The sequence below is a fragment of the Acinonyx jubatus genome, chromosome B3 (genome assembly GCF_027475565.1).
Source record: "Acinonyx jubatus isolate Ajub_Pintada_27869175 chromosome B3, VMU_Ajub_asm_v1.0, whole genome shotgun sequence".
Lineage (NCBI taxonomy): Eukaryota > Metazoa > Chordata > Mammalia > Carnivora > Felidae > Acinonyx > Acinonyx jubatus.
The window spans coordinates 121,604,184-121,631,339 of record NC_069386.1 but is presented as its reverse complement, the minus strand read 5'-3'; the positions used below and the strand labels follow the sequence as shown (position 1 = coordinate 121,631,339).

The 27,156-nt window shown below is 36.2% G+C and overlaps 1 protein-coding gene across 32 annotated transcripts in view; it reads right to left on the bottom strand.

The window, feature by feature from the left end:
* Positions 1-27,156, bottom strand: part of NRXN3 (neurexin 3) — a 1,553,894-nt gene that overhangs the window by 354,065 nt on the left and 1,172,673 nt on the right. For all 32 annotated transcript variants that reach the window (XR_008299766.1, XR_008299767.1, XM_027066299.2 and 29 more), the window contains one exon: positions 764-945. Coding sequence is in view for 30 of the 32 variants with exons in the window: in XM_027066299.2 (XP_026922100.1) it covers positions 764-945 (182 nt within the window). In the remaining 2 variants the exon portion in view is untranslated. The remainder of the gene's footprint in view (positions 1-763; positions 946-27,156) is intronic.

The window sequence follows — 27,156 nt, the reverse complement described above, 5'->3', positions numbered from 1 at the left end:
ACTGAGGCTGCGGTCCTATTGGGCCTATATATACAAGCAAAATGTTGGATATACAGTATGCATGAATATAACAATTCTTGGTTATTGCGCTGTTTCATTTTGCCCCTTCCACTCTGCCCTCAGTTTTATCACTCTTTGCTCTTTGTATCTCCCCAAGGAAGTTTTCAGCCCAGGGCAGCGGTCACCAAAGTATATATGTAGCCCGCTATTACAAAATAAATTTTTATTGGAATGTGGTCGCCTGCATTTAAAAAAAAAAAAGCATGTTATTTATGACTGCTTTCACATTACTGTGGCACTTCCCAGGAGCTCTGACAGAGACCCTATCTCCTGCAAAGCCCAAAATACTTGCTATCTAGCCTTTTACAGAAAAATTTTGCTGACCCTCCAGCAAACATTGGGGCAGGCTTTGCTAGTTGCACCGGGTTAAGGCAAAGTACCAGGTAAATCTCTTATGTACTCTGAAGCAGTCTGCTAAATGTTTCATGACAGACCAAACCACACAGCTGGCAAGCGAGTCTAGACTGAAGGAGTTTTTCATTTTTTATCCCTGAAGTACCCTACGAGCATCAAGGTTCACGTCTAAAGGGAAGAATGAGGCTTGACACGTGGACTAATGCTTGGATATGGCTCCAACACATGTAGGCAATTTTTATAAACGTGTCTCTCTTCCAAGTCTATCTAGGATGTTCTGCTGCATTCTGGTGCACCAACTCACACCACCAGGAGGACAAGGAAATCCAGGCCAAGGCCCAGTACTCACTATGTGAAGCTGGAGGAAGTCACCGAGACCCGGAGCACTGTCGATGCGCACCAAGATGCCATCCTTCACAGTGGTGCTGAAGCCCACGGCAAGGCGGTCAGAGCGGGTGCTGGGCCTATCATTGGCCGGCCAGGTGTAGAGTATGAGGCCTCCGCTTTTCCCAAAGATGTACGTAGCGCCAGCTGTGAAAGCAAGGAGAGAGGGAGCCATCAGTGCACTGTACTGTGCATTGCCAGCTCTAGGCACACTGTTGAGACCCTGCACAGACAGCTGTGGAGAGGAAATGGGCCCCTGCATGTCCCTGTTTGGTTACGGAGAGGGATGGAATCCAAAGTCTGGGAAGGCGGCTGTCACCCTAAATTAAAGATGTAGGCAAAATGAATTAATAACAAAGCAGATGTTAGCAAGAGGCATCCCTAACATCTTCAGTTCCTGCTGTATCTCGGCAGAAGGCAAATAACACGCTGTGTCTGAGAGCTTTGGTATCTTGGGACGAACAACCTTCCCATTCTCCTCAACAGCAGAATTAATTTTCCATCTCGGCTAGGACAAGCATGAGAGAGGAAACTAGTTCCCCTTCTTTCAGCTACTGGAACATGCTGGTCAGTGACCTCATGCAGGTCAGTGAAACAAACCCAGAAATGTTTCACAAGACTGAAGGGAGTGTGCAAGCCTAAAGCCGCTATCCCTTTCACACCTGGATCGTCTACCACCCTCACAGAAAAGAGCTGTAGTCTGAGGAAAACAAGTTCTGTGACTAAAAGCATTTGCCTATTTCACTATTATGTGGTTATAAAAAACGTGATAAAAATTAATTCCAGAGGCGTTTTACAAATTAACTTAATTTTTCCCCTAGTGGTGGTGTTTATCTGGTATTATATAACAGCTTCTGTCTCTTTTGCAAACTAAATTTCAAAAAAGAAATATAGAAGACATGGAAAAAAAAATCTCAGGGTGATGAATTTGGAACATAAGTGGTATTGTCACTTACAAACGGTGGTTTTATCAGTGTTCTTAGTACTTAGTGTGCTGTCACTCTTATTATTTACAAAGTCAGGGATTAGAAAGAATATATTAATTTAAAAGTACATAGAGGGGTGCTGGGGTGGCTCGGTTGGTTGAGTGTCTGACTCTTTATTTCAGCTCAGGTCATGATCCCAGGGCCCCACATCATGCATCAGGCTCTGCGCTGAGCGTGGTGCCTGCTTAACATTCTCTGTTTCTCTCCCTCTGCCCCTGTCCCACTTGTGCGCACATTCTCTCAAAACAAACAAACAAACAAAAAATGCAAAGAAAACAAAATACAAAACTAAAAAAAAAAAAAAACAACATAGAAAACAGGAAGAAAAATAAAATATTAGCATCTTATAAATTTTTAAAGTCTATTTCTAAAAACAAGTTTTTAAATACAAATTTGGGGAAAAGCATGTAGATTTGGTAGCCAGAACAGACTACATCATTGTAGCTTCTATGGCTATATGTACTTTACCCATAGTGAGTACTTCCATATGTTACTCATCTCAAAGTTCAAAGAACATTTGGCAGCAGATTTTCTTGTGTGTTCCCACTGAACATGGTTCAATCTCCAAAACTATTTAAAAAATGTTTTTAACGTTTATTCATTTTTGGAAGACAGAGAGAGACAGAGTGTGAGTGGCGGAGGGGTAGAGAAAGGGAGACACAGAATCCAAGCCAGGCTCCAGGATCTGAGCTGTCAGCAAAGAGGCTGACATGGGACTCAAACTCATGGACTGTGAGATCATGACCTAAGCCAAAGTTGGACGCTCAACTGACTCAGCCACCCAGGTGCCCCTGAAACTATTTTAAAGCAGCATTAGAAAAGCACGCAGATTTCTTCAGCTTTACTAAAAGTCTCAAGCACTGGTCCACATTTAGTTTACAGGGAATACTGGATTGAATTATGTTCTCTGAAGAAAAAAAATGAGTTATGCAGCTTATTTATAAATAATAAAGTCAACTGCTATGAGGCTAGAATTAAGAGTATATGTCACATCTCATGCTTATTTTAAGCACTAAGCCATATTATATTCTGAGGCATATAGAATCTAATTTGTCATTTTTGAAAGGTCACTATTCTAGTGACCAGCATGCTCAGTTTGTGTATTACATGTAGCATGACATTATCTTCCTTTTATGAATTTCCCAATCCTTAGGGGATGGTGTCTGAAAAGACCTCCACAGTCAATCTGGAGAATTTGGGATTGTGGTATGTAAAGTTTACAATTAATTCTGTATGCAAAACTGTTTGTTCTTCACTATCCACAGGTACCCTCAACGCTTCTTAAAATTAGAAATGTGGATATAATAATTTACCCTTGATATCTATCCATCTGTGAAGAATTCAAATAATTCCCTTTTCTGTAGATGCTTACAAATGTCATCGCCACTCTCTCTATTCTTTATTTGGAAAAGTGAAGGTTACTCAGTGATCAATGTATAGAATCACCAAGAATGCAAATCAGCCTGTGACATTTTGTGGCAACTTATAAAATCTTACCCTATTCTATCCTAAATACGTAGTGGATTCTGCCTCAGAGATAAATCTATACTCCCATACTCTATCAGAAAATAATTTTACCAGCACAAAAAGAACAAGTCCAAAGTTGATAATAGCAACACATATGCCTGGTGCTTTGAGAAAAACTTTTCAAATTCATTAGCCAAATCTTTGCAATAATTCTCTGGGATATCTCATTTGTTAACAATGTTTAGAAACAAGAGACCCAAGCATCTGACTTAAAAAAGTGGTACCTCTTTAGGTCTCCAGCTTCACCCTCCTGCCTCCAAAAGCCTGTCTTCACTAAATACCAATCCTAGCTTAATAAAACTATCCAATAAATTATATCAGTGATGCAAAATTGACTGTTCTTTATCCTTTTCACATAAGACTAAAGTAGAATGAAAACAAAGCCATATCCTCCCAAACCTGGCGTATTTTCAGAAGTTAGTTGGCCTTCTAACCATATAAATATTTTTACAAACTTTCTGCTTATACTTTTTTATCCATTGACTGTTCAGTAATTCTCAATGTAAAGAGAAAGTGCATTTTAAATGATAAATATATGACTTCTATATAGTGGTTTGGAGGCCACCATGGCTTTGATTTTTAAACAAAGAACGAAACCTCATTATGACAATATCAGGGTAGGTACAAAATCTGTCTTAAAAATTATTTTTACTGCTTTTATTGTTCTGAATTTGGAATGTCACTATGATAGATAATTCTAACTTTGTAGGTGAAAAAGGCAAAAAAGTACAAAGTCTTTAGCATATGGCTTATTCTGCTATATGGAAATAAATCTTAAAATATGTATTCTTGGTACTAAATTTCCTACTAAGGGTAAATAAAGACCCTGAATGCTCCATAGTTTAATGTTGGCTTTAAAGAAAGAATTAATACTTACAACTTTCTACTCTGAAAACCTGTTATTTTTTCCCCTTCTTTAGTTAGCTTTGCTATCTTGCATGGTTTTTAAAGATAAATATTCACTTTCTGTTAATTTTAATATAAAATGCCTAGAGTCCTAGGGGGAACATGGTCTTATTTTGCTTTACATTTTCAAATTAAAAAGTTAATTTTGTTATTTTAAAATGTGGATTACAAATCAACATTTTGGGAACATCCTAAGAACTATGAGAACCCTCCTTAATCCATTAAAGATTTTCATTTCCAAGCCATGCAATACGACATCACATGCTTTCTCCCCTGAGCCTAGCAGCCCTGTTGGTTTCACACTGTGCAAAGTATGCTGGTGCTAAGATCATCCTCCATTTATTAACAATTGAAACCATGCAAATTTCCTGCTTGCTAGCAAAGAGTGATCAATTCAACTGAAGAAAAACTGCTACGGTGGCATTCTGGCTATTTCACATTGCAGGACTTGCAAGTTTGTAAGCAGCTGAGGTTGCTGAGTCCCACCAATAGAATATTTCAGGAATGAAATTTCCATACGGTCACCATTAACAAAGATTAAGTGGATACACGCTATTTTTAAACAGTCAACCAGCCTGACATGTTACTTAACACACAACTTCTTTCATCTCAAAGATCCCAAAAAGTAGGTTTGGCTTATTGTTTTCCTAACTGGCAAGCTATGTACTGGGATGGGGCTGATGGTGGTTTTGGAAGAGCCAGATATGTGAAGGTATAAATATGTGTGTTTGGGTGTGTATTCTGTGTGTGGGATTGGTGGGGGGAAGAAAAGGGTAGAACAGTCTCCACTGAGATCATGAAGGAATCCTGGGGAGCAGCTTTATATACTCATACAATAATCTGATCAAGTAGATGATCTATGAGTTCTCAAGAAGAATACAGGGTAAAGTTTTTTCTAGGTCATACATTTCTCCAAGAAATAGTTCTTAAATCTTGGTGCATATTACTGCTTATTAATAGAATTGAATTTAATTATTGATGACAACTTAACTTTTCTTTATTTAGACTATTTGGATAATTATTACAATTGTTGCTTTGACTTCTTAACCTCATGGTCCTGCCATTATGACATAACTTTTATTTCTAGTCCCATATCCAAATAGCATATTACTTTTTGGTAGGAGTACTAACAGAAATTGAATCATGGACCTCTTAGGATTTATATTCAATATAAAAATAATATATACATACATATGTGCATGCTTATGCATATGTGTATGTGTGTGTAAGAAAGTTTAGTCAGAAATAGAATACTTGGAATTAATTTATTACGTTCTCCATCAAATAATCACAGATATAAGGCTTTAGAAATGCATTTAAATATAATGTTGGTTGTATATTTATGTGTGTTTTTTATATATTAAAAAAAGAAAGAAAACAAAGAAAATCAGCTTTCCCTGAAATAATTTCTGGTTGGCGCTAAAATGGAACAAGTTTGCAAGCATCTCTCAGGGGAAACCTGGGAAAATTAAATTTAAAGAGAACTAGGTAATTTACTCATGGACAAGTATAAGATATAGAATAACAAATTAAGTAATAAAATATGTATAATTCTTGCGGTAGAAACCATCTGGTAGGTAAACTAGGGTAATAAACATGAGGTCAAACTCCTACTCCAGTGCTCTTTGAACATTGCCTAAGAACTTAGTATAAAATCTCATGATACCAAGGTATATATCTGTCTTCCTCTATTACTTCAGGCTCCCTATTCCTAATTTCTATTGTTACTACTCTTTCATCAACTTTATCCACATTTGTGTTCTTTATTGTAAATTGGTAAATCCTTTTGGGAAATAAATGGACCATCAATGATATAAAATATATTATGTCTGTAGATGAAGTTATTGCTATTAACTTAAAACTACATTTTATTCATATCAATTAACTATATAGCTAATAAAACCAAAATGGAAAGACTTGGAAGTGACAAATATCTTTCCTAGCAAACCGAGACATAAAGCTCAAAGATCTCATAATGACTGATGGCCTGAAAAAGCAGTTTCTCAATTTCTTTTACTCAGTTGGTTCTATGGTTCCCCTTACACACACCCCCTGGATGTTTTGGGAATGTTCATCACAGCAGGACCTTATATGTTCATAGCACTGAATGGTTTTCAAATTGTTTTCTTTGGGAGCATCTCATTTGATGCCTCTTACCCCAATACCCACTGAAGTGTTAATGGCAAATATTTTCATTGCTGTTTGTATAAAAAAGAAAATGGAGACTCAAGGAGATTAAATGACTTGACCTGATATTAAGTGGTGGAGATGAGAGCAGAACCAGATCTTCCTTTCCTTGACTCTGCCCTCAACTCCCCTCATCCAGCTGGCCAGCTGGCCAATAGAATGAAGTTTCCCTAAAGGAATCCCTGGGGACCCAGAGCTCCACAGGAAGGAAAAGCAGATGGAAAAACTATGATCAAAACCTCTTCACTACACAGGCAGCCCCTAGGGAGTACAAAGTAAGTGATAAAGATTTTACAAACAGTCCTGCAATGTATCTATTGAATGGGCGGTTTATTATGATCTATCTTGTCGACTCTGAATTTTTTGAAATAAACACTAAAACTGATGATAAAGAAGCCTTAAATAAAGCAAAAGTGAAGCGACTGAATGTTAAGAGAGAAATTTCATCTATTTTAAAGAACATCCTTTATCTTTGGCAAAGAAATGATCAGATTTACTGCTCAGCTGAGAAGGTGCCTGGAGTCAAATATATAATCAGGGAGAGCCAAGCCCCATTTCTTAAACAAAGCTCAGGCAAGGTGAGGGCTCCCTCTGTATGAGGCAATTTCTTCCTCTTTCTTGAAGGGAGCACGATGAAAACCAAAGGGAACAAAAAAACAAAAACAAAAACAAGAACAAAAAACAAAGGGCATTAAGCCCGGAAACACAGAAGCAACATTTCAGACCATGTTCCAGTATTCTGGAATGAAAACTGCAACTCAAAGACTTCCCAGCAGAACCAATACTGGTTCAGTGTGTTATAAAATGTGCTTGGTAATACTGGAACTCAAGCCTGTGCATATGGTGAATTATATATATTGTGTCGAAGGCCAAAGCTCCCATAGAAGCTGGTGAGAGAAAAATATGAAACCAATTAAAATTCAACCTATTAACCTATTTTTTTTACAAATAAAAACGTCCACTACTATTTAATTCTGGTCATATTATCCAAAAGAACGATTCTTCATGGATGATTACATGTGTACAAACCCTATTTTGGCAAAATACTTGGTCGGATCTTTTTATGGGAACATTATTATGAATTTTCCAGGGAATCCTAAGAGGAACCAAATAGTTATATTATTTCTAAAACTTATGCCAACAATTGAGATGACCTCCTGCTACGATTTCTTATACACACCTGTGCTCCCTCAAATTCTGAGTAAAAGAAAATCACACATAGTTTCTGGATACATTCATGAGTACTGACAAGTAAATTATGACCCTTTCTGAGTCTGAGAGATAATGAAATTTTTAGAAACACATTGCATCAAAACATTTTTTACAAAGTTATTTTCACTCATCAAATTTCAGAACTCTTGCACTAGGAAAAAATGGATTAGTGATAGAGTATTCAAATGCTTTCCACATTGAAATTGACCCAAAAATGGGCTCTGTGCTGACAGTGTGGGGCCTGCTTGGGATTCTCTCCCTCTCTCTCTGCCCCTTCCCCGCTTGTGGTCTCTCTGTCTCTGTCTCTCAAAATGAACAAATATACTTAAAAAAAAAAAAAGAAATAATCTAAAAATAAAGCTTCCAGGGATATGTTTAAATTCCCCTTGCTTAAAATAATTTTTATAAACTCATTGATTTTTTTTTTGTTTGGGACGATTATTTCCTTCACAAACCTTTGGTAGTGTTTAACAATATTAATTGTAATACTAATGTTACTACTAACATTAACACTACGCCAACTATATTTATGAATCCTTTATTATATATTATAATACACTATAATACAATATTTCAAATTCCTGTAACTTTTAGATATTTATTTTTATTTATTTACTTTTTTAATGTTTATTTATTTTTGAGAGAGAGTGTGTGAGTGGGCAGGGGGCAGAGAGAGAGGGAGACACAGAATCCAAAATAGGCTCCAGGCTCTGAGCTGTCAGCACAGTGCCCAATGCGGGGCTTGAACTCATGAACCACGAGATCATGATCTGAGCTAAAGTTGGACAGTTAACCGACTGAGCCACCCATGTGCCCCTAGATTTTTTTTTTTAATTTTAAAGTTTATTCTTTTTTTAAGAGACAGAGCACAAGCAGCCAGGGAGAAGGGGGAGGGTCAGAGAGAGACACACACAGAATCTGAAGCAGGCTCCAGGCTCTGAACGGTGGGCACAGAACCCGATGCAGAGCTTGAACTCATGAACTGCAAGATCATGACCAAGGCTGAAGTCAGATGCTTAATCTACCAAGCCACCCAGGTGCCCCTACTTTAGATATCTTTTTCTGTATTAATTAGTTTGTTAGGGCTACAATAACAAGGTAACACAGACTGGGTGGGTTAAACAACAGAAAATTATTTCCTACAATTCTGGAGGCTAGAATTCTGATATTGAGGGAGGTCAGATTCTTCTAAAATGGCTGTTTTCTCCCTGTGTCATCACATGGCCTAGTCTCTTTACCCCTCAGTGTTCTAATTTCTACTTCTTAAAAGGACACCAGTCATACTGGATTAGGGCGTACCCTAATGACCTCATTTTAACTCAGTTACCTCTTCAGGTACCCTGTCTCCAAGTACAGTGACATTTGAAGATACTGGGGGTTACGACGTCAATGTATGAATTTTGGGGATGCACAGTTCAGCCCATAACAGTTATCATCCCAGTTTTAAAGGTGAGGGAAGCAATAGAAGGAGGTAAAATAACTTGTTTAAGATCTAATGAAATCAGGTATTTAATCCAGATCTATATAACTCAATGATCTACATTCTTTTCATTATGCCAAGATGTATCCCTAATATGTTTACCTTTTACCTGTATATTGAGTGTAGAGATGGCAATGATGATGAAGAGAAGAAGAACAATGGCTTTCTAACATTTGGCAAAAAAAGCCAAGCAAAATCAATCCAAACAAAACCACAAACAAGATGGAAACTCAATTCCCTCACAATGGAAATGGCAGTATAGGGGTGATCGTTTTATTTTATTTAAATGACATTGGTTTAATATGAGCTTGTTCTCTGCAAAGTACATAAAGCAAGGTCAGACAATAGGCTGCTCTTCATTAATTACACGACACTCATAAAAATCTAAATTCTGAAGGGGTGGATTCTATATAAGGTTTATTTCGGAGATTATCTCCCGGCCAATTTAATTTAACTTTCATAACCAAGCTTGTTTCTTATATAGAAACACAAAGTAAGTCCTAGGAAATTGCACAGTATTCAGGTTTAAGAGAATAAATATTAAGTTTGATTGTCAAACAAAATGAAAATCCAGAACCCTTCTGTACCATGAGCTCCTGGAGGACAGGGCTGTTTAATTTATCTCTCTATCAACACTGAATGCTCAGGAAATAAATGCTGTTGAATTAATCAATAAAACTTGGCTCACCTATACTTTCATATCTTCACACTGTCATTCAGGTATCTGCCCATTAATCCTTCTCAGCTTTTTGTCATTTCATCACCATGAGGAAATATTTTATAAATACTCATCAGTTAGGGTTCATAATATTTCCTAGGTGGAGGGGAACAGAGCTTCCAAATTATAAAAGAAAGCTAACTACAAAAACATTTGAATAATTTTTCTTTGGTGAATTTTTGGCAGGCTCAGAGAATAAACTCACACCCATCTTTAGTCAAATTGTTTTATGATACCCCTCAGTTCCTAAATCACGCTGCAAACTGTTTTTAGTAAAATATACGTATATATGAAAACATCTTAGATTTAACCTAACAAGAATACACAATAGAAAAGAAATGCAACATATTTAAGAATAGCAATGCCATTATTCTATTTTATATTACATTGTGCAAAGATCATGTATACATTTGTTCTTAGACAAAATATAAATGAATGAAAATAAAAATAAAAATGATCATTTTATAATTATTCATCAGACTTCTCTGTAGCATTTTTTAAGAAACTCATTCCTTCAACCTTCTTGCACTGTTAGTGGGAATGCAAACTGGTGCAGCTTCTGGAAAACAGTGTGGAGGTTCCTCAAAAAATTAAAAATAGAACTATCCTATGACCCAGCAATAGCACTACTAGGAATTTATCCAAAGGATACAGGAGTGTTGATGTATAGGGGTACATGTACCCCAATGTTTATAGCAGCTCTTTCAACAACAGCCAGATTATAGAAAGAGCCTAAATGTCCATCAACTGATGAATGGATAAGGAAGATGTGCTTCATACACACAATGGAATACTATTTGGCAATGAGAAAGAATGAAATCCTGCCATTTGCATCAACATGGATGGAACTGGAGGGTATTATGGTAAGTGAAATCAGTCAGAGAAAGACAGATATCCTATGTTTTCACTCACATGTGGAAATTGAGAAACTTAACAGAAGACCATGAGGGAAGGGAAGAGACAAAAAATAGTTACAGAGAGGTATGAAGGCAAACCATAAGAGACTTAAATACAGAGAACAAACTGATGGTTGATGAAGAGTGTGGGGGAGGGGAAAATGGGTGATGGGCATTGAGGAGGGCACTTGTTGGGATGAGCACTAGGTATTGGATGTAAGTGATGAATCACGGGACTCTACCCCCAAAACCAAGAGCATGCTGTACACACTATATGTTAGCCGATTTGACAATGAATTATACTAAAAAAAAAAAAAACAGAAAGAAAGAAACTCATTCCTTCTGATGACATCTTATGGGACACAAAATAAAAGGGAGGTTCAGAGGGCATGTATCTGCCTCCTTTTCCTCTTTTTATTCCATAGCTTTGAAATACCTTCTCTAATAAAAGCAATCAAGGGATTTCTAAGTACTGAATATTCTCTCAAAAAGAAATACAGATGAAGAGTGGTTGCTTATTTATAGTGTTTGACTTAAATGCTAGATTTATATGGACTTCACACTTTCAAAGAACCAAGGACTATAAACAGATGACTTCAGTGTATTGAGGCTCTAATTCATAAGACAAGATTTTCCTGGGAAAGTCAGCTAATATTTTTAAGGGCATTGACTCTTGCTTCTATGAAATACATATTTCTTAATCATAAAACCCATGCCAGTATTAAGAAAATGAAAGAAACTTCAAATATTATGGTCTCTTCTCCTATAACAATCATTTATCTTCATTGTGCCTCAGTTTCCCCATTATTCAGCAGATGATGATACTTCTACCTACTCATCTCAAAAAGTTGCAGTAAGGATCAAAATAGCTACCATGCACACTATACAGAACTCTAGAAATAATTTAGTTTTTAATTATTTATGGTGATCACCTCAATGTGAAGAGCCTGCCTAAAGTTTTTTGTATCTGTAGGGGAATTTATTTATTCCATATACCCAGTACATCTTCCCTCTTTGTGTTGCAACATTAAGCCCCTTCATATGGAAATGACTATTTTCTTCCATACCATGTGATTTGAATGGAAATTGTGAAACCCTTAAAAGATTTTGCCCCTTACATACAGCTTATTAGCTAATATGTGATAAATAAACCCAAGTTGGACCAGTCAGAGAACTTTACTGAATCTTTTTTTTGTAACCTAGAACAACAGGAACACTCCATCAGTTTCCCTATGATAGAATTTTGCCATAAGAGTTACACAGTTGCTATGGCCATGGTTCCTACGTGAGAAAGAACTTGGATGAAAATAAACCCTGACCCAAGAGTAAAGTCAGGGCAAAGCAGGAAAAGAAGGTATTCACTTTTTGAATACATGGTTTTAATGGTCTGTGTTATAAAGTTGCAACTTTGTCCATCTCATATAAAATTCTCAATAGCTAACTTGTTTAGTCTAAGTGAATTCTAATTTTCTTCTTTCACACCTAGAAGAGTACATAATAGTAAAGAAAACCTGGCAACTATCATAGTGCCTAGATCACAAAAGGGCACAAGAAGTGCTTGTTAAATAAATTGGCAAAGGATGACCAAGATAATTATGTAATAAGTTACACAGAAATCTGACCTAAGAAAAGGAGCACATTCAGTGATTCATATACATTTCAGATTGGAGCACTTGTAAAACTGATCATACTCTTGTTGATATAGAAATCCTTAATGATTGCTATAGAACAACACATGCACACACGGATATATATATCCCCAATAATTAGAATATTAATGAAAAGAGACTGCTTTATATCAAGTCCTATAAACTACAGATGAAGCTTTACTCAGAAGAAAATACCCCAAATAATAATAAAGAAAATGAATATAAATGTACTGAGCTTTCAACTTAAGGCACTATTATGAAAATAAGTAAAATTAATAAGCTAGTATGTGATGATTAATAAAAACTGAAATTTATCCAACATATTTAAAAACTAATAGAAGAGTTAAAAAAAACAAAGCCTATACTTTAAAATGTCACAGAAAGTATATAGATCCCTGAAAAACCATAAATAAGAAAAATTAAAAGAGGAAAAGTATAATGGTAGAAATTATAAAGGGGATATAACAACAGATATATAAAATAAAAAAGAATATTTTATACAACTTTAGATAAATATATTTAAAACCAGAAGAAACTCATCACTTCTAGGAAAATATGATTTGCCAAAGGTTTCTAAGAAAAAGTAGATACATTTAATAGACAAATGACCTCAGAAACTACTGGAAAGGTGATTCAAATTCTACTATTTAAAAAGGTACAGGTGATGCAAAAGATACTAGATGATTTTACAAATAAGTTTTATCTAACTTTCGAAGAAAAGGTAATTCCTAAGTTATTCAAATCATACTAGACCACAGGCAAGGTCAGAAATCTCCCCCAATTCATTTACAAATTCAACATATTTGTAATAATGATACCTAATAAAACACTAGACTAATTCCACTTATGAATACTGACTAAAGATTTCTTCTGAATAAACCTCAATGATACATTAAAAGAATAATATATCATTTCAGGAATATGAGAAATAGTGTATCTCAACATAAAGGTATCTACTTGCAAAGATCATTGTATCACCTAATTAAGGTAGAATTAGATTGTAATTCTATTTAGGATTTTAAAAAGTATTTGAAAAACTTCAGCAGTCATTCCTTCAAAAACTCTACTTATAATAGGAATTGAAAAGAGCATTATAAATATGATAGAGACTATTAAAAGCACACTGAACATCATATTAAATAGTAAAATTATATATTCTTTGCCATTAAAATCAAGAACATAGAGATGTTCATTACTGCAACATTATTCAACATTGTTTTATAAGTTCTTATTAAAATAAGCAATAAAATGAAATAAGCTGTAAAATATTGGGAAATAATATAATAATTTTTAAAGATATGATTGGATACATACATCTCTCTAATAACTCATCTAAAAACTTAAAATTAATGAGATCAATTGATAAGTTGGTCCCATACAAAATAAATACATAAAAAATCAATAGCTTTTCACTATTGTATAGATGGTTAAATGATTTTTGACAAGGGAGCCAAGACCATTCAATGGAGAAATGATAATCTTTTGAATAAATGACACTAGGAAAACTACATATCCATATGCATAAAAGTGAAGTTGGATGCTTATAGCATATCCAAACATTAATTCAAAATGCATCAAAGACCTAACAGAGCTAAGACTATAAAACTCTTAGAAGAGTACATAGGAGAAAAGCTTCAAAACACTGAATTTGGAAATGATTTTTGTTCTGTCTTTTGTTTGTTTTTTGAATATGACACCAAAGGAACAGGCAACAAAAGAATAAAATAGATACATTAAACTCTGAAAATTAAAACTTGTGCATTAAAGGACACTATCAACAGAATACATAACGCACAAAATGGGAGAAAATACTTGCAGATCATATGTCTGACATGGGATTAATATCCCAACTATATAAAGCACTCCTACAATTCAAACAACAAAACAAACAACTCAGTTACAGAATGGGGAAAAGACTTGAATATATATTTCCCCAAAGGTATATAAATGGCCACTAAGCTCATGAAAAGATATTCAACATCAATAATCATGAGGGAACTACAAATCAAAATCATAATGAGTTAGTACTTCATATTCCATGGCTATTAGATTGTAATTCTAATTCTGTGTCAAACTGACACAAAATAAATGCTGACAAGGATGTGGAGAAATTGAAACCCTTTTGTGCCACTTGTAGGAATATAAAATGGTACAGCTAGTGTGAAAAAGAGTATGGCAGTTCCTCAAACACTTAAAGATAGAATTACCATATGGTCCAGTGGTCCAGCAATTCTACTTCTAAGTGCATGACAAAAAGAAAAAAAGAAAGAAAGCAAGGACTCAACCGGACATTGTACAATTGTACACCAATCTTCAAAACAGCAGTATTCACAGTAGTCCCAAAGTGGTAACTAGATAAATAGATAAAAAAATATATGGGTCTGTATACACGATGGAATATTAGCTTTGAAAACAAATGAAATCCTGAAATCTACTATATGATGAAACTTGAACACATTATTCTAGGTGAAATAAGCCAGATACAAAAGGACAAATATATGATTCCACCTATATGAGATACCTAGAGTAACCAAGTTCACAGAGACATAAGTAGAATAGTGGTTATTAGAACAGAGAGGGGGTGGGAAGCAACTGTTTGATAGGCAACTATTATCAAAGGAGAGAGTCCTTTCTATCAGAGACAACTGTTTGAGCTTGGGGTGATGAAAAAGTTTTGGTGATGGTGGTGATGGTTGTATCACAATGGGAATGTACTTAATGCTACTGAACTGTATGTGTAAAAATGGTTAAAACTGTAATTTTTTTCATTCTGTATATTTTACCACGATAAAAAAAATCAAGAGCTTGTTTTAATAACAGTAACTATGGGGCTGCCTGGGTGGCTCAGTCAGTTAAGCGTCCAACTCTTGATTTTGGCTCAGGTTATAATCTCATGATTTGCAGGATCAAGCCCCATGTTGGGCTGTACACAGACAGTGTGGAGACTACTTGGGATTCTCTCTCTCCCTCTCTGCCTCTATCCTGCTCACATGCATGCATTTTTTCTCCCTCTCAAGATAAATAAATAAACATTAAAAAAATAATAGTAACTACCAGGTTGAAGTGAGAAAGAGAAATCCCAACCACAGTAACAAAAATCTATAAAATATTGTAAAATAATATAGCAAGAAAGCTATATAAAGAAAAGCTATATAAAGCAAACTGTAATTTTTGGAGCACACAAAACATGTCCATATATATGAAGATACATATGATGTTACTGAAGGAAAATGTGAATACATCAATAAGCATGTTAATCTTTAAATTACCTCTAAACAGAATCTCAAGTTCATAAAGAAAAATAAGTGTGTAAAATTTTCCAAGAAAATTTTAAAAGGAAGAATAAAGAATGGAGACTAGCTTTAGTAGACTTTAAAACTAACTAAAAGTGAGTATAGTCAAAGTAATCTATTCTTAGAAGAAAAACAGAGCACTCAATCAGTTAAAATTAAACACAATGATATGACCAAAAAAAAAGTCTGTTGAGTCCTTTCTATGTACTAAGAACATTGTATATACAATACAAGTTCTATAGTAGAGATATGTTCAAAATGAGATAGGAACCCACAGAGAAAAGTCAGCAGCTTTAAATAAAGACTTGTACTACATAATAATTATATATATTAAATATAATATGTAGTATATTATATGTACATCTCTATAGAGAGATATATAGAGAGAGATCTATATATATAGATATATCTATATCTACATAGATATATGGAGAGAGATCTATATATATCCATATATATATATCTATAGAGAGATATATATAGATATCTATAGAGAGATCTCTATACAAAGAGATATATATCTATATAGAGAGATACATACATACACATATATATACATATATACAGAAATGATTACCATACATATACATGATATAGAAATTATCATACATATATACATATATATATATATAGAGAGAGAGAGAGAGAGAGAAATAATTACCATAACAAGTTAACATTGATTATCTTACATAGTTAGAGATGTTTTCTTGTCATGAGAACTTTCAAGATTCACTGTCTTAGCAACTTTCAAGTATGTAATACAATATTGTTAACTATAGTAACCATGCTGTCCATGACATCCCCAGAACTTACTTATCTTATAACTGAAAGTTTGAGATGCCTTATTTTTAAGTTTATTTATTTTGAGAGAGAGAGAGAAAGAGAAAATGCATGGACAGGGGAGGGGCAGAAAGAGGATCCAATACATGGGGCTTGAACCCATGAACTATGAGATCATGGCCTGAGACAAAAATCAAGATTTGGACACTTAACCACCTGAGCCACCCAGATATCCCCTACAACTGGAAGTTTGAACCTTTTGACTACCTTCACCCATTTCCCCCATCCCCCTCACCCTGCTTCGGACAACCATCAATCCTGAATTCATTTTATTTACATTACACATATTAGTGAGATCATTATGCTATATACCTTAAACCAATATAATGTTATATGTCATGTTGATTATATCGCAATAAAACTGGGAAGAATAAAAATAAAATGAAAATATGTCAAAAAATTTATCAAATAAAAAAAAAAGACTTGTAGCTAAGTGTTGGGATAGGAGAGGAAGGACGTTCCACTGGGAGGCCATGAGTAAAGGTGTAAAAGACACAATATATTTTTGGGAACACAAACAACATCATAACTTTTGGGTGGTGTGTAGGCTGAAGGGCTGAGAATAGCAAAGACAGGTCTGGAAAATAGGCTGCTAAGAGCTTTGCAGAGCACAAAAGGCCACATGAAGTTATCTGTCCCTTACCAGATGAGCCAGTATCTTAATAGGCAAGCCAGTGTTTTCCTCATAGTAATTTTGGTTTTGTATTTTAGTAACAGAGCTATTTCAAGGATTATCCCTACAATACAGCATCTTCCACCAAATCATGTTTAGCTTTCTGAAACACATAACTTTTGTTTAGCAAATATATTAAAGTCACCCCAATATAAAAATTTTTTAAGAATGATTTTAATGTTTAAACCGTTTGAAAATGGCCTTAGTCAACAGGAAGGCATGACCTTATCTGTGTTTCAGGAAAAGAATTTTGTCTTTGGTGCAGACAACAGAAGGAGAGAACTGTGTCCATGTCGCTCTAGATGGAGGCCAGTGCCAAAGCCAGGACATGAGAGTTGTCAGCTGAACCTGGTCAGTGAAAGAGAGAAATGAGAGGAAGAAATGGGTAATAAAGATGTGAAGAGTGAATGGGTTTGGTGATCCATTTGTTATTTGGGGAAGAGAAAAGAGAGGCATTGAGGTTGACTCAGAATGTTCAAGTTTGGGTAACTAACTAAAATTGTAGATATAAAAGGAAGCACGTTTAGGGCATAAAAATGACAAAGTAATTTTGGGGTTACTGAGTTTCGTGTGCTGTACGGTAACAGTCAAGGGTTTGGTTAGAGCTCCAGGATTATAAGGGACCAGTGCCATGGTTTTAAGTCCCAAGGGAGACTGTGCTATTGTGTCATGATAGAATGTACCCAGATCCTGCACACCAATTTCCCAAGCATGTATTATTGGGCATTTGGAAAACCTGAATGATAATGTAAAATTGATGTGCCCAAATAGTACTCATTGAACATATAGATATTTGCCTTTTTCTCCAGTCTTCAGCGACAGAAATACATAGCTTGCATGCGGTTGTAATCATAGTGCTTACGTAATTTTGCATTGCTTGTCTAATACGGTTTTTGAACCTCTCTGTATTATCATAGTTGCCATTTTAAATGGTTGCATAATATTCCACGATGTGATGGGCTGTAACTTAGCACTACTTTCTTGCTGAGCCCTATGTTGCTTGTTTTGTCTGTGGGTATAACATGGGGCAGGAAAGGCAATTTGATATAATAGTGACTCTGCTTAATATACATAAAATTTCTGTTCTTCTGAAGAAAATGAAATAAATCTCTGGGAATATTAGTCTAGATGGTTTTGCTTTTCTTAAAACAAAGATAGTCTGCAGCCAAGAGTCACATAAGAGAACAAAATGGGTCAAAGTCAATTCCTAGTCCAAAGCCATTTTTCATTATTCACTCAACAAAATTTAACCTCTATCCTTTTACCAATGGACAAACACACCATTGCATTATTACATAATATTTGTGTAATTAGTTTACAGTTTATTTTTTAAACCGATTTCCTCTGAATACATTAGCTACTCATTTTCTCAATATTTTATCCCCTTCAAAGCTTCAGCTTATAGCTTCTATTTTTCTTCCTTTATTACTTTTAGGAAGACAATTGCCCTTTGCTAATACTTGGTGATTTTCATCTCTCCTGCCTAATTAAATATATTTCAAACACATCCTCCACCTCAGTCTCTCTGTCTCCCCGCAGCACCTCCCCACATCCCCTGAAAGTGTGCCTATGCTCTAGGACCAGATAATGAAAACAATTTTCTTACTTGTTCCTCACCGTGTGCCTTGTGGGAGGTGACTGCATTATCCCTATTTTAAAAACTTCTCTCTAGTCCCCAAGCCCTGGAGCAAGGCACTTTCTGTACACCTGGTCCTGGCCATATGCGTCTATTCACAAAGCCATTCTGCAAGTCCGTAAAAACTAATTTCCCAGGTCCTCTTCTTAGTTCTAATATGGATCTTTAGCATTGATTCAACAGTACAGATATGACATTCTGCAAATAAACAGCAGTCACTTCCATCAAAGCTTAAAGACTTGTTATGATGGATATATTCAGACACACCAGTCTCTTTTTAGAAAATGCAATTTTATGGAAAAATACAAGATAATTGGTCTTTAGCTCTTGCAATAAACTTAGATAGCACCTGCCATATTTAAATTAATACAGTGCTTCTCCCTGTTAGATGAGGGCTTCTGATTAATTCAATCATGTGAAAAGATTCAGGCATTGCTCATGTGTGCTCAGATTGAAAGCTGTTTTTTGATGTGGCTATTTTTTTTAATGATGTGATACTTGTCCATCTACTAAGTAAAGGAAATTGAAAGTTCTTTATTCAGCCATATATCCTGTCTGTCCTTATCTCTCAGGCTCAGCTTTTGCCTCACATTGTGTCACATAGGTGGTAGGTTTTATTGGGTGATGCAAGATTCTCCAAAGCAATGACCTAGTATTTGAAGCCTCCGTGTGAACACAGGATCTGCTTCCCAGAGATCACATACACATCACTCTCAAGGATTTATTCCCTTTCCCATTGTCATCATTGCTTCTGACTCTAGCTGCCATGGTACAGATCAAGACACTCAGAGAACACCTTTGCTCCTTTTAATCTCTTTTAAACCAGCCACAAGAACGAATCAGACTCACATGGCTGGAACAGCAGAATGTAAAGTGCCAACGCTGGCATTTTAATCTGGTCCTCCCCGTTTCTGAGAAAGCCAGGCTAACACGGAGTAAAGAGTTCCTTCCAGGGGAGAAAGTAAAGCTCCAAGTGTCTACTGCATTGAAGCAACTGGTGAACTAGAGGCACTGCTGGCAAGACTTCTTCAGCAAAAGGGGAGCACATGTTCTCTGAAGGGGCTCCTCTTACTGATTCCAACCAGGGGTGATTCCATTTCCCCAATTTACCCATCTGACTTGACCTCTTATCATGTGTCCAAAGTTTTACTTTAGAGTGAATATTCTTCCTAAAGTCATAATCTCTGGGGAGGAGCCCACAAACAACAGGGATATAAAGATATCTTGTGTTAACTATGTGAAAACTACAGTCATAAATTACACTACTATTTTTTAAAATAATCTATATTTCACAAAGATGACAATATGGGAGGGGCGCCTGGGTGGCTCAGTCGGTTAAGTGTCCTACTTCGGCTCAGGTCATGATCTCACAGTTTGTGAGTTCAAGCCCCACATCGGGCTCTGTACTGACAGCTCGGAGCCTGCAGCTTGCCTTGGATTCTGTGTCTCCTTCTCTCTCTGCACCTCTCCCACTTGTGCTCTGTCTTTCTCTGTCTCTCAAAAATAAATAGATGTAAAACAAAGAAAATTAAAAAAAAAAAGATGACAATATGGGTCCAGCACCTGCATAATGCTGAAGCTCGTTGCCCAGTTGCCCAGAAGGGGTTAGGGGTTACATGGACATGGAAATCATCATATTAAAAATTCCTTTCAGGCGATGGAGGTGTCATGCTCTTCTTTGTGTCCCCATGATGGCTGAGTCCCTTGATGGACACATAAAATCATGTAGTATAAGAGCTGAAGGGAGAATTTAAGGGCCAATATTTGGTGTCCTCATTTATAGATGCAAATACTGAGGCCCAAAGAGGTTACAGAATTTGTCCAAAGTGACAGCTGATGAGTGGCAGAGCCACGTTAGAACTCTCTCCTGACTCCAGTCCAGTACCCTTCCTATATTCTTCATGCTGCCTCTAAAGTAAGTGCTTTAAAAATTGTTTATTGATCAATTTTAATTCATCCATTTAGACTCTATCACTTGAGGATGTGTAGTGACAATCACTACGGAGCAGGTTTAACTGTATGTGTATGTGTATATGTGTGTGAGAGAGAGGAAGACAGAGAGACAGAGAAAGAGACAGAGGGAGAGAATATAGAAATATGTGTATATGTGACAAGAAATGGGTCAGGAGACAGAACTAAGATCTCATATCTTATACTCTGTTACATCAGTATTTACTCTTCATGTATATGCTTTATTGGGTACATAATGATCTGAAGCCTTACATTTGAGTACATAAAATAAAAAATCATATATAAAGGAGTCCTGTTCTGACTCATTATTCTTAGTCCACAAGGAAGTAAAAGCAAAGAGGAGTGAAAATATCTGAAAAAGTTACAGCCTAATCACTACAACATCTAAGTTAAAGCTGGAATTTCTGTACTCCCTGGAAGAGGATATACTTTGAGCTTTATGACATTTTTTCCAAGTCCTAAGCTTTTTATTATAGAGGAACAGTGCTAGTCCGCAAATCTGTTCAGAAGTCTCAACATAAGCAAGGCTGAGTATGCACAATGCTTCCTCGATCCAACACTGAGACCTCAGGAGGTGAGAAACAAGAGGGGGTTGGACAGGGAATGCCACAACCTGAATGGGATCTCTTTAAAAGCAATGTGCAGCAGGAGAGACAAGGATAATGGCTATTTAATCATCTTCGCTATGAAGTGCCAATTCTTTAGACTCTTATGACATTCATGAATGATGCAGGAGGCGGACATGATGAATGCAGAGCAATTCCCTGCGACAGATACTTTCAGGGAATTTATGCCCCCTCCCCCCAGGACAAAAGGGCTCCTGGGCTCGGTTATCATTTGTTCTGAAAGAGAATTTACAGTCTCGCTAGTAACTCCTTTTACCCAACTCAATAAAGCGCTTATTTTGATATACTGAGTGTGATTGTTCAAGAGCAACTATATCCTTGGAAATTCATGTGCAGTGAGCAGTCTTGCTGGCTTACTTTCCTTCACTTCATGCACTTTTGTCATTCTCCAGGTTCTGTAATCAATAGGGCTTCGACACAGGTCTTCAAATCACGTGCTGTCTCACACACACACACACACACACTCACGTTACTCTTTAATATCCGAAAGCCCAAATGCTGTTAGGGTTTACTGTAAGTCAGATAATTCTTTAGTGCATGGCTATATGTACTGTTAAGTATGTAATGAAAATATTATTCTGTGTCCTTTGCCCAAAGATAATCTGTGTGTGGGTAAGTAAATTAATTGATACACTCACAAATATTTATTAAGCTCCTATATGCTAGGTACTCTTCTGGGTTCTGGAAAGACATCAGTGAACATAATGAAGTCCCTGCTTTAATAACGATGCTATTATTATAATGATGGCAGGCAAAACCCTAGCAAAGTGGTGTTTAACATAATGTCTGGGAGTTTTAAGTGCTAATAAAGCATGATAAGGGGATAGTCACGTTGGGGAAAGGTAGGCTATTTTAAATGAGATAGGCAGGGCAGGTCCCTTTGAGGTGATCGACTGAGATGAGAGCAGAAAGAAGGACATCAGGTGCCTTCTGAGGACATAAGGTTGAAGGCAAGGGGGGCGAGGACAAGGACTAAAGTCAGAAATGTGCTTGGCTTGCTGGAGATGCAGCGAAGGAAACCAGTATGGTTGGATTGGAGGTACAGAGGAAAGAGTGAGAGAAAAAGTACTCGAGAAGTAAAAAAAGAAACCAGATTACAGAGGGTCTCCTAGGAGGTACTTCATGAGGGAGGTCCTGGTCTGATTCTACTCTGAGATGATTGCACTGTTCATACTATTTTAAGTAGCTCTGTTCTTACTATTTTAATAGGATCCTAAAAGTCAGACTCAAGAGGAAGGTCACCATTATGCAAAGAGACCTCAAAGTGCTGTCACATGAGGAACAATTGAATGAGCTCAGGATATTTAACAAGTAGCTCTTGAAGCCCTGGCAGCCATCTTCAAATACATAGGATGTCATATGGAAGGGCTATGCTGCTCAGAAAGGTAGAATGGAGAATGATGAGTAAAAATAACAGGACTCAAGGTCACAGGTCATAATGTGTGGAGATATTTTCTAGGGCTATCCAGAGAAAGAATGAGACCCCTTCCCCCAAATATGATAAAAAAAATCATCCCCAGATGTGTTTAGCAGAGACTGAATAGTCACTTTTCAGGGATGTCTGTAGGTCATATCTAGATGGTTCCCAAGTAACCTTTCTAAAAAAGGAAGAATATATGAAATAGAAATGTTGGACTCTGGTAGAGCAAACACATTTATATAAATTAATTATCTTAGTTTTCTTCAGTTAATAAAGTGATTTTCTTTTCAGAAAATTAGTGCTACATCTTCATTGAGAAAATCAGTAGCCATTTTGAAAAACATGAAAATTCTATAAAGCCATATTTTCCCTACAAATACTTTAACACATTTGGCAGAAACATCCTTGAGGGCTATATCCTCAAGGATATTTTTGGTGTAGAGTCAGCTTCTAGGAAAATCCTACTAATAAAATCAACTACTTAAATATATGTTTTTGATCACTGAAAATAGCAGCCAAATGCAGTTCTTTTCTTCTTATCATGAAAATACCAGAAAAAAAAGTGGTGGGGAGGCATCAGGCTAAAAATGGTCTTTCCAAGTCTTAGTGGACAAGCAAAAACATTTCCTCACTATTAATTTGCACCACGTCTAACATTTTCTTTCTTAATGGAACTTAATCCTAAAGCACCAATAATATCAAAAGTTAGAGTTCACAAGTAAGAGATTGCTGTGGCTAAGAAACCTTTCTTTAAAAGGATCTTCAAAAGGTCTTATATTTATTGCCCCACTGCTTCTTTACAGGAAAAAAAAACTTATACACAAGAATTAATTATGAAGAAGCTGCATTTAAAATATTTAAAGATGAGAAAGTATTTTAGGATAAGGAAAGAAGAAAGGAAGGAAGAAAGATGGGAGGGAAGAAGGGAGGGAAGGAAGGAAGGAAGGAAGGAAAAGACAGAGAGAGAAGGAGGAAAAAGGGAGGATTAGTGGGTCTTTTATAATAATCACAAAGTAACTCCTCTGGTATACTCTGCCTAAAATATAAATGAATTAATACTTTTTCCCCAAGATAAGTTTCTGGACTTTTACACAGCTAAGGAAGAACAAAAAAAAAATCATAAAAGGGATGAATAAATAGAATAAATGTGGAAAAATTTAGGGAAAGGAGTCCGTAGAAAAGAAAGCAAAATAATAAATTAATTTCTATTTGGGAAGAGAAAGTGTTTTCCTGAAACAAGACTTACAGCAAAAAAAGCTGGGGACAACAGGAAAAAAGCAACAAATGGAAATAAAAGCAGGCAAAACAAAAAAGACTCTCTTAGCCATCAGGGTTTTAAAAAATCAGCTCAAAAATAAAAAATAAAACTTGGCTCAGTCCATTAAGATTCTGACTCTTGATTTCGGCTCAGGTCATGATCTCAAGGTTCGCAAGATTGAGCCTCGCATCAGGCTCTGTGCTGACAGTGCGAAGCCTGCTTGAGATTCTCTCTCTCCCTCTCTCTGCCCCTCTCCCCCCCCCCCAAAATAAATAGACGTTTAAAAAATAATTTAAATTAAAAAAACTTTAATTAAAAAAAAACTAAAATTAGACCTAGAAGTCTCAAACCCAGAAAAATTTCAACCATCTCACTCCACCACTCTTCATCATTTGAATCCTTTGTATTTTATTCATGGTCTTTATTGGTTTTTGTCTGTCTCTCCCCCATCCTCAGTTGAATGTCTTACTCATTGCTAAAACCCTAGAACATTGCAAAGTGTATAGTAAACTTCCTTTAATAGTGTCAAATCAATAAATGATTTTTTAAAGAGGACTGTTCGAAAAAATAAGGCATAGGTCAGATTATCTATCATCACACATTGGCCAGCAACCCCTATTAATCTACTGCATACAATTCTCAAATGGATTCCAATTGCCTTAGAATAAACTAAACTCCTTAAAATTGGCCCCCAGGCCCTCCATGATCTGGCTTTTGCCATCCTCTCCTACTTCAGCTGGCATCATACTTCCCTTTGCTCACTATACTCCAGACACTGGGGTTTCTTCACTCTTCCAACAAGTAAATGCCATAATAGCTTTCTGAACCTTTGTATTTGCTCTCTCCTCTTCCTCCAAATCTTTACATGGGTGACACCATCTCATCAATCAAGTCTCAAGTTAAAGGTAATTTCTTGAGAGGTCTCTCTTGGTTATACAACCAAAGGTAATAATTCCTCCCCCCACCATCCTTGGTGGTTATCCTCTATCTAAACCATAACCAGTGTTATTGTCTCCATGTCACTTATAACATCCTTTCTCCTCTGATGAGAATGCAAGTACAGGAGAAATAGATGTCCATGTGTCTTGCTTACCACCAAAGCCTCAATGACTCAAACAATATTTTGACTCAGAAATATTTTGAGGACAAATGAATACATCTTTAAGAAAACCCGTTCTGAAAAATAAGATGGTAATACTCCAAAAGTCCTTTTAAGCTATCACTTACAGCAATCACTGCCATGTACTCCTGCTACTTAGATTGCCGTTAAACCTAGAACACATAACACAATGCTTACTTTCACAACCTCTATCATCCTCTATCATATATAAATCTTTATTTAATTCATTCCTAAAATGGAAAGAATAATGCAGACTTTGTGCTCTGAATGTTATTGGAGGAATTCATTAACATACACAAAATCTGACTGAACTTATCCAAGGGGAGGGACACCACAAATGCAAAGCAGTAGTAGGACTGTCGTTACTTTGTGGCTTCTATAACACAAAATTTTATTAGTATTTGACCCACCAATGGAGTGCCAAAAGTGGGCCACTCAGAAAGCATGGAAGACACATTGCTTTTTGGATATGACTATTTGGGGTAACACTCTCTCCAAAGGTGTGGTCTTGAGTCAAATACAATGGGATCAACATTCTCAGCCCAGTGGTTCATCCATATGTTTTTCAGAGGAGCTAGATATATAAACTATGAAAATACTTTTATTTTCTCTGTTAGAAATGCAACATATTGATTCAGGTCCAACTATTTCATGGCATTCGCATGCTTCGGTGATACAGAGGATTTATTTTCATCTCTTTATCTCAAGGAGCTGACGCAGCTCTTAACCCCCTAGGTGAACAACTCCTATTCTTCTCCTCCTCTTTCCTTCTATACCCGGGACCCTGATGGCTGGATACTGGGATTAATAAGATGACTATTACATAAAACACTCCATTTCTATTTATGCTAATCTTTTCCACTTGTCCAAGGCCAATGAGGGAAAATTCTAAGGAATAAATATGCTGGCAGCTGATAGGATGAACTAGGGTGAGTGGAGGGTAGTTAATCCAATTATTTACCTCATAATGAGAAGTAATGTTAGAACTGAAAACAACAGGTATTTTTTAAAGAATAATAGTTTGAGATCTTTCTTGTTCTGATAGATTTCTCGTTCAGTACACCATGAAGAAATTCTTCTTTATTAAGCAATTTTAAATGCTTTAGAACATTTTCATTTGGAAAGCAAGCCTATTGGTTCAAACAGAAAGACTTCTGGTCTAGGTAATTATTTTAGTTCTGTGTTTGCTTTTGGCTGGACTATAACATTGGTTGATTTCCTTAATCTTTTTTTGAGGCTGCTCATTTGCCAGCTCCCACTCATCGCACTTAACTGACATTTATTAACTGTAATTACACATAGGTAAAAAACCTTGTGTTTCTTACAAATACTTAACACCTACTATAGATCAGACTTAAAATAGGTGCTAGGAACACAGGGAAAAAAACAGAAAAAAAAAGTTAGCCTTTCCAACCACCAACCTGGAATGATTTTGTATCTTTTAATCCTTCTTCTGGCATATTAGAGGGGTTCAATGAATACTGTAGAGTGAAGAAGCTGAACACATGAATTTCATAATTTCTTCATTTGCATTTTGAGGAAATGAAACTACATGGACTCTGAGGGTCTTCATTTCTCTGACATCAGAAGACTGTAAATAATTTTTTACCAACTGTAATTGTACCAAAGATAACTCTGACTAGTTGACAAGCCAGGGCTGCAGTGAACTGACTATCACCAAGCTGTCTCTGAGCTCTTTGAAGTGGAAATTATGCACACAATGCCAGAAGATCCCAGCAAGTCACAGATGCTGCTTTTGGCCTCACCTGCTCATTTCTCTCCCCAATGGGAGAATTGCCATAAGCACTAAACTTTACTGGGAAGCGCAGTGCAGGGATTCAGACTTTTCAGAGCAAGCTTGCAGACACCCAATACATGAACCAGCTGAAGTCTCGGGCATCTCTGCTAACTTACAAGGATCTTCCAGAAGATAAAATGATGAAGTAAAAGGCAAGTCTGT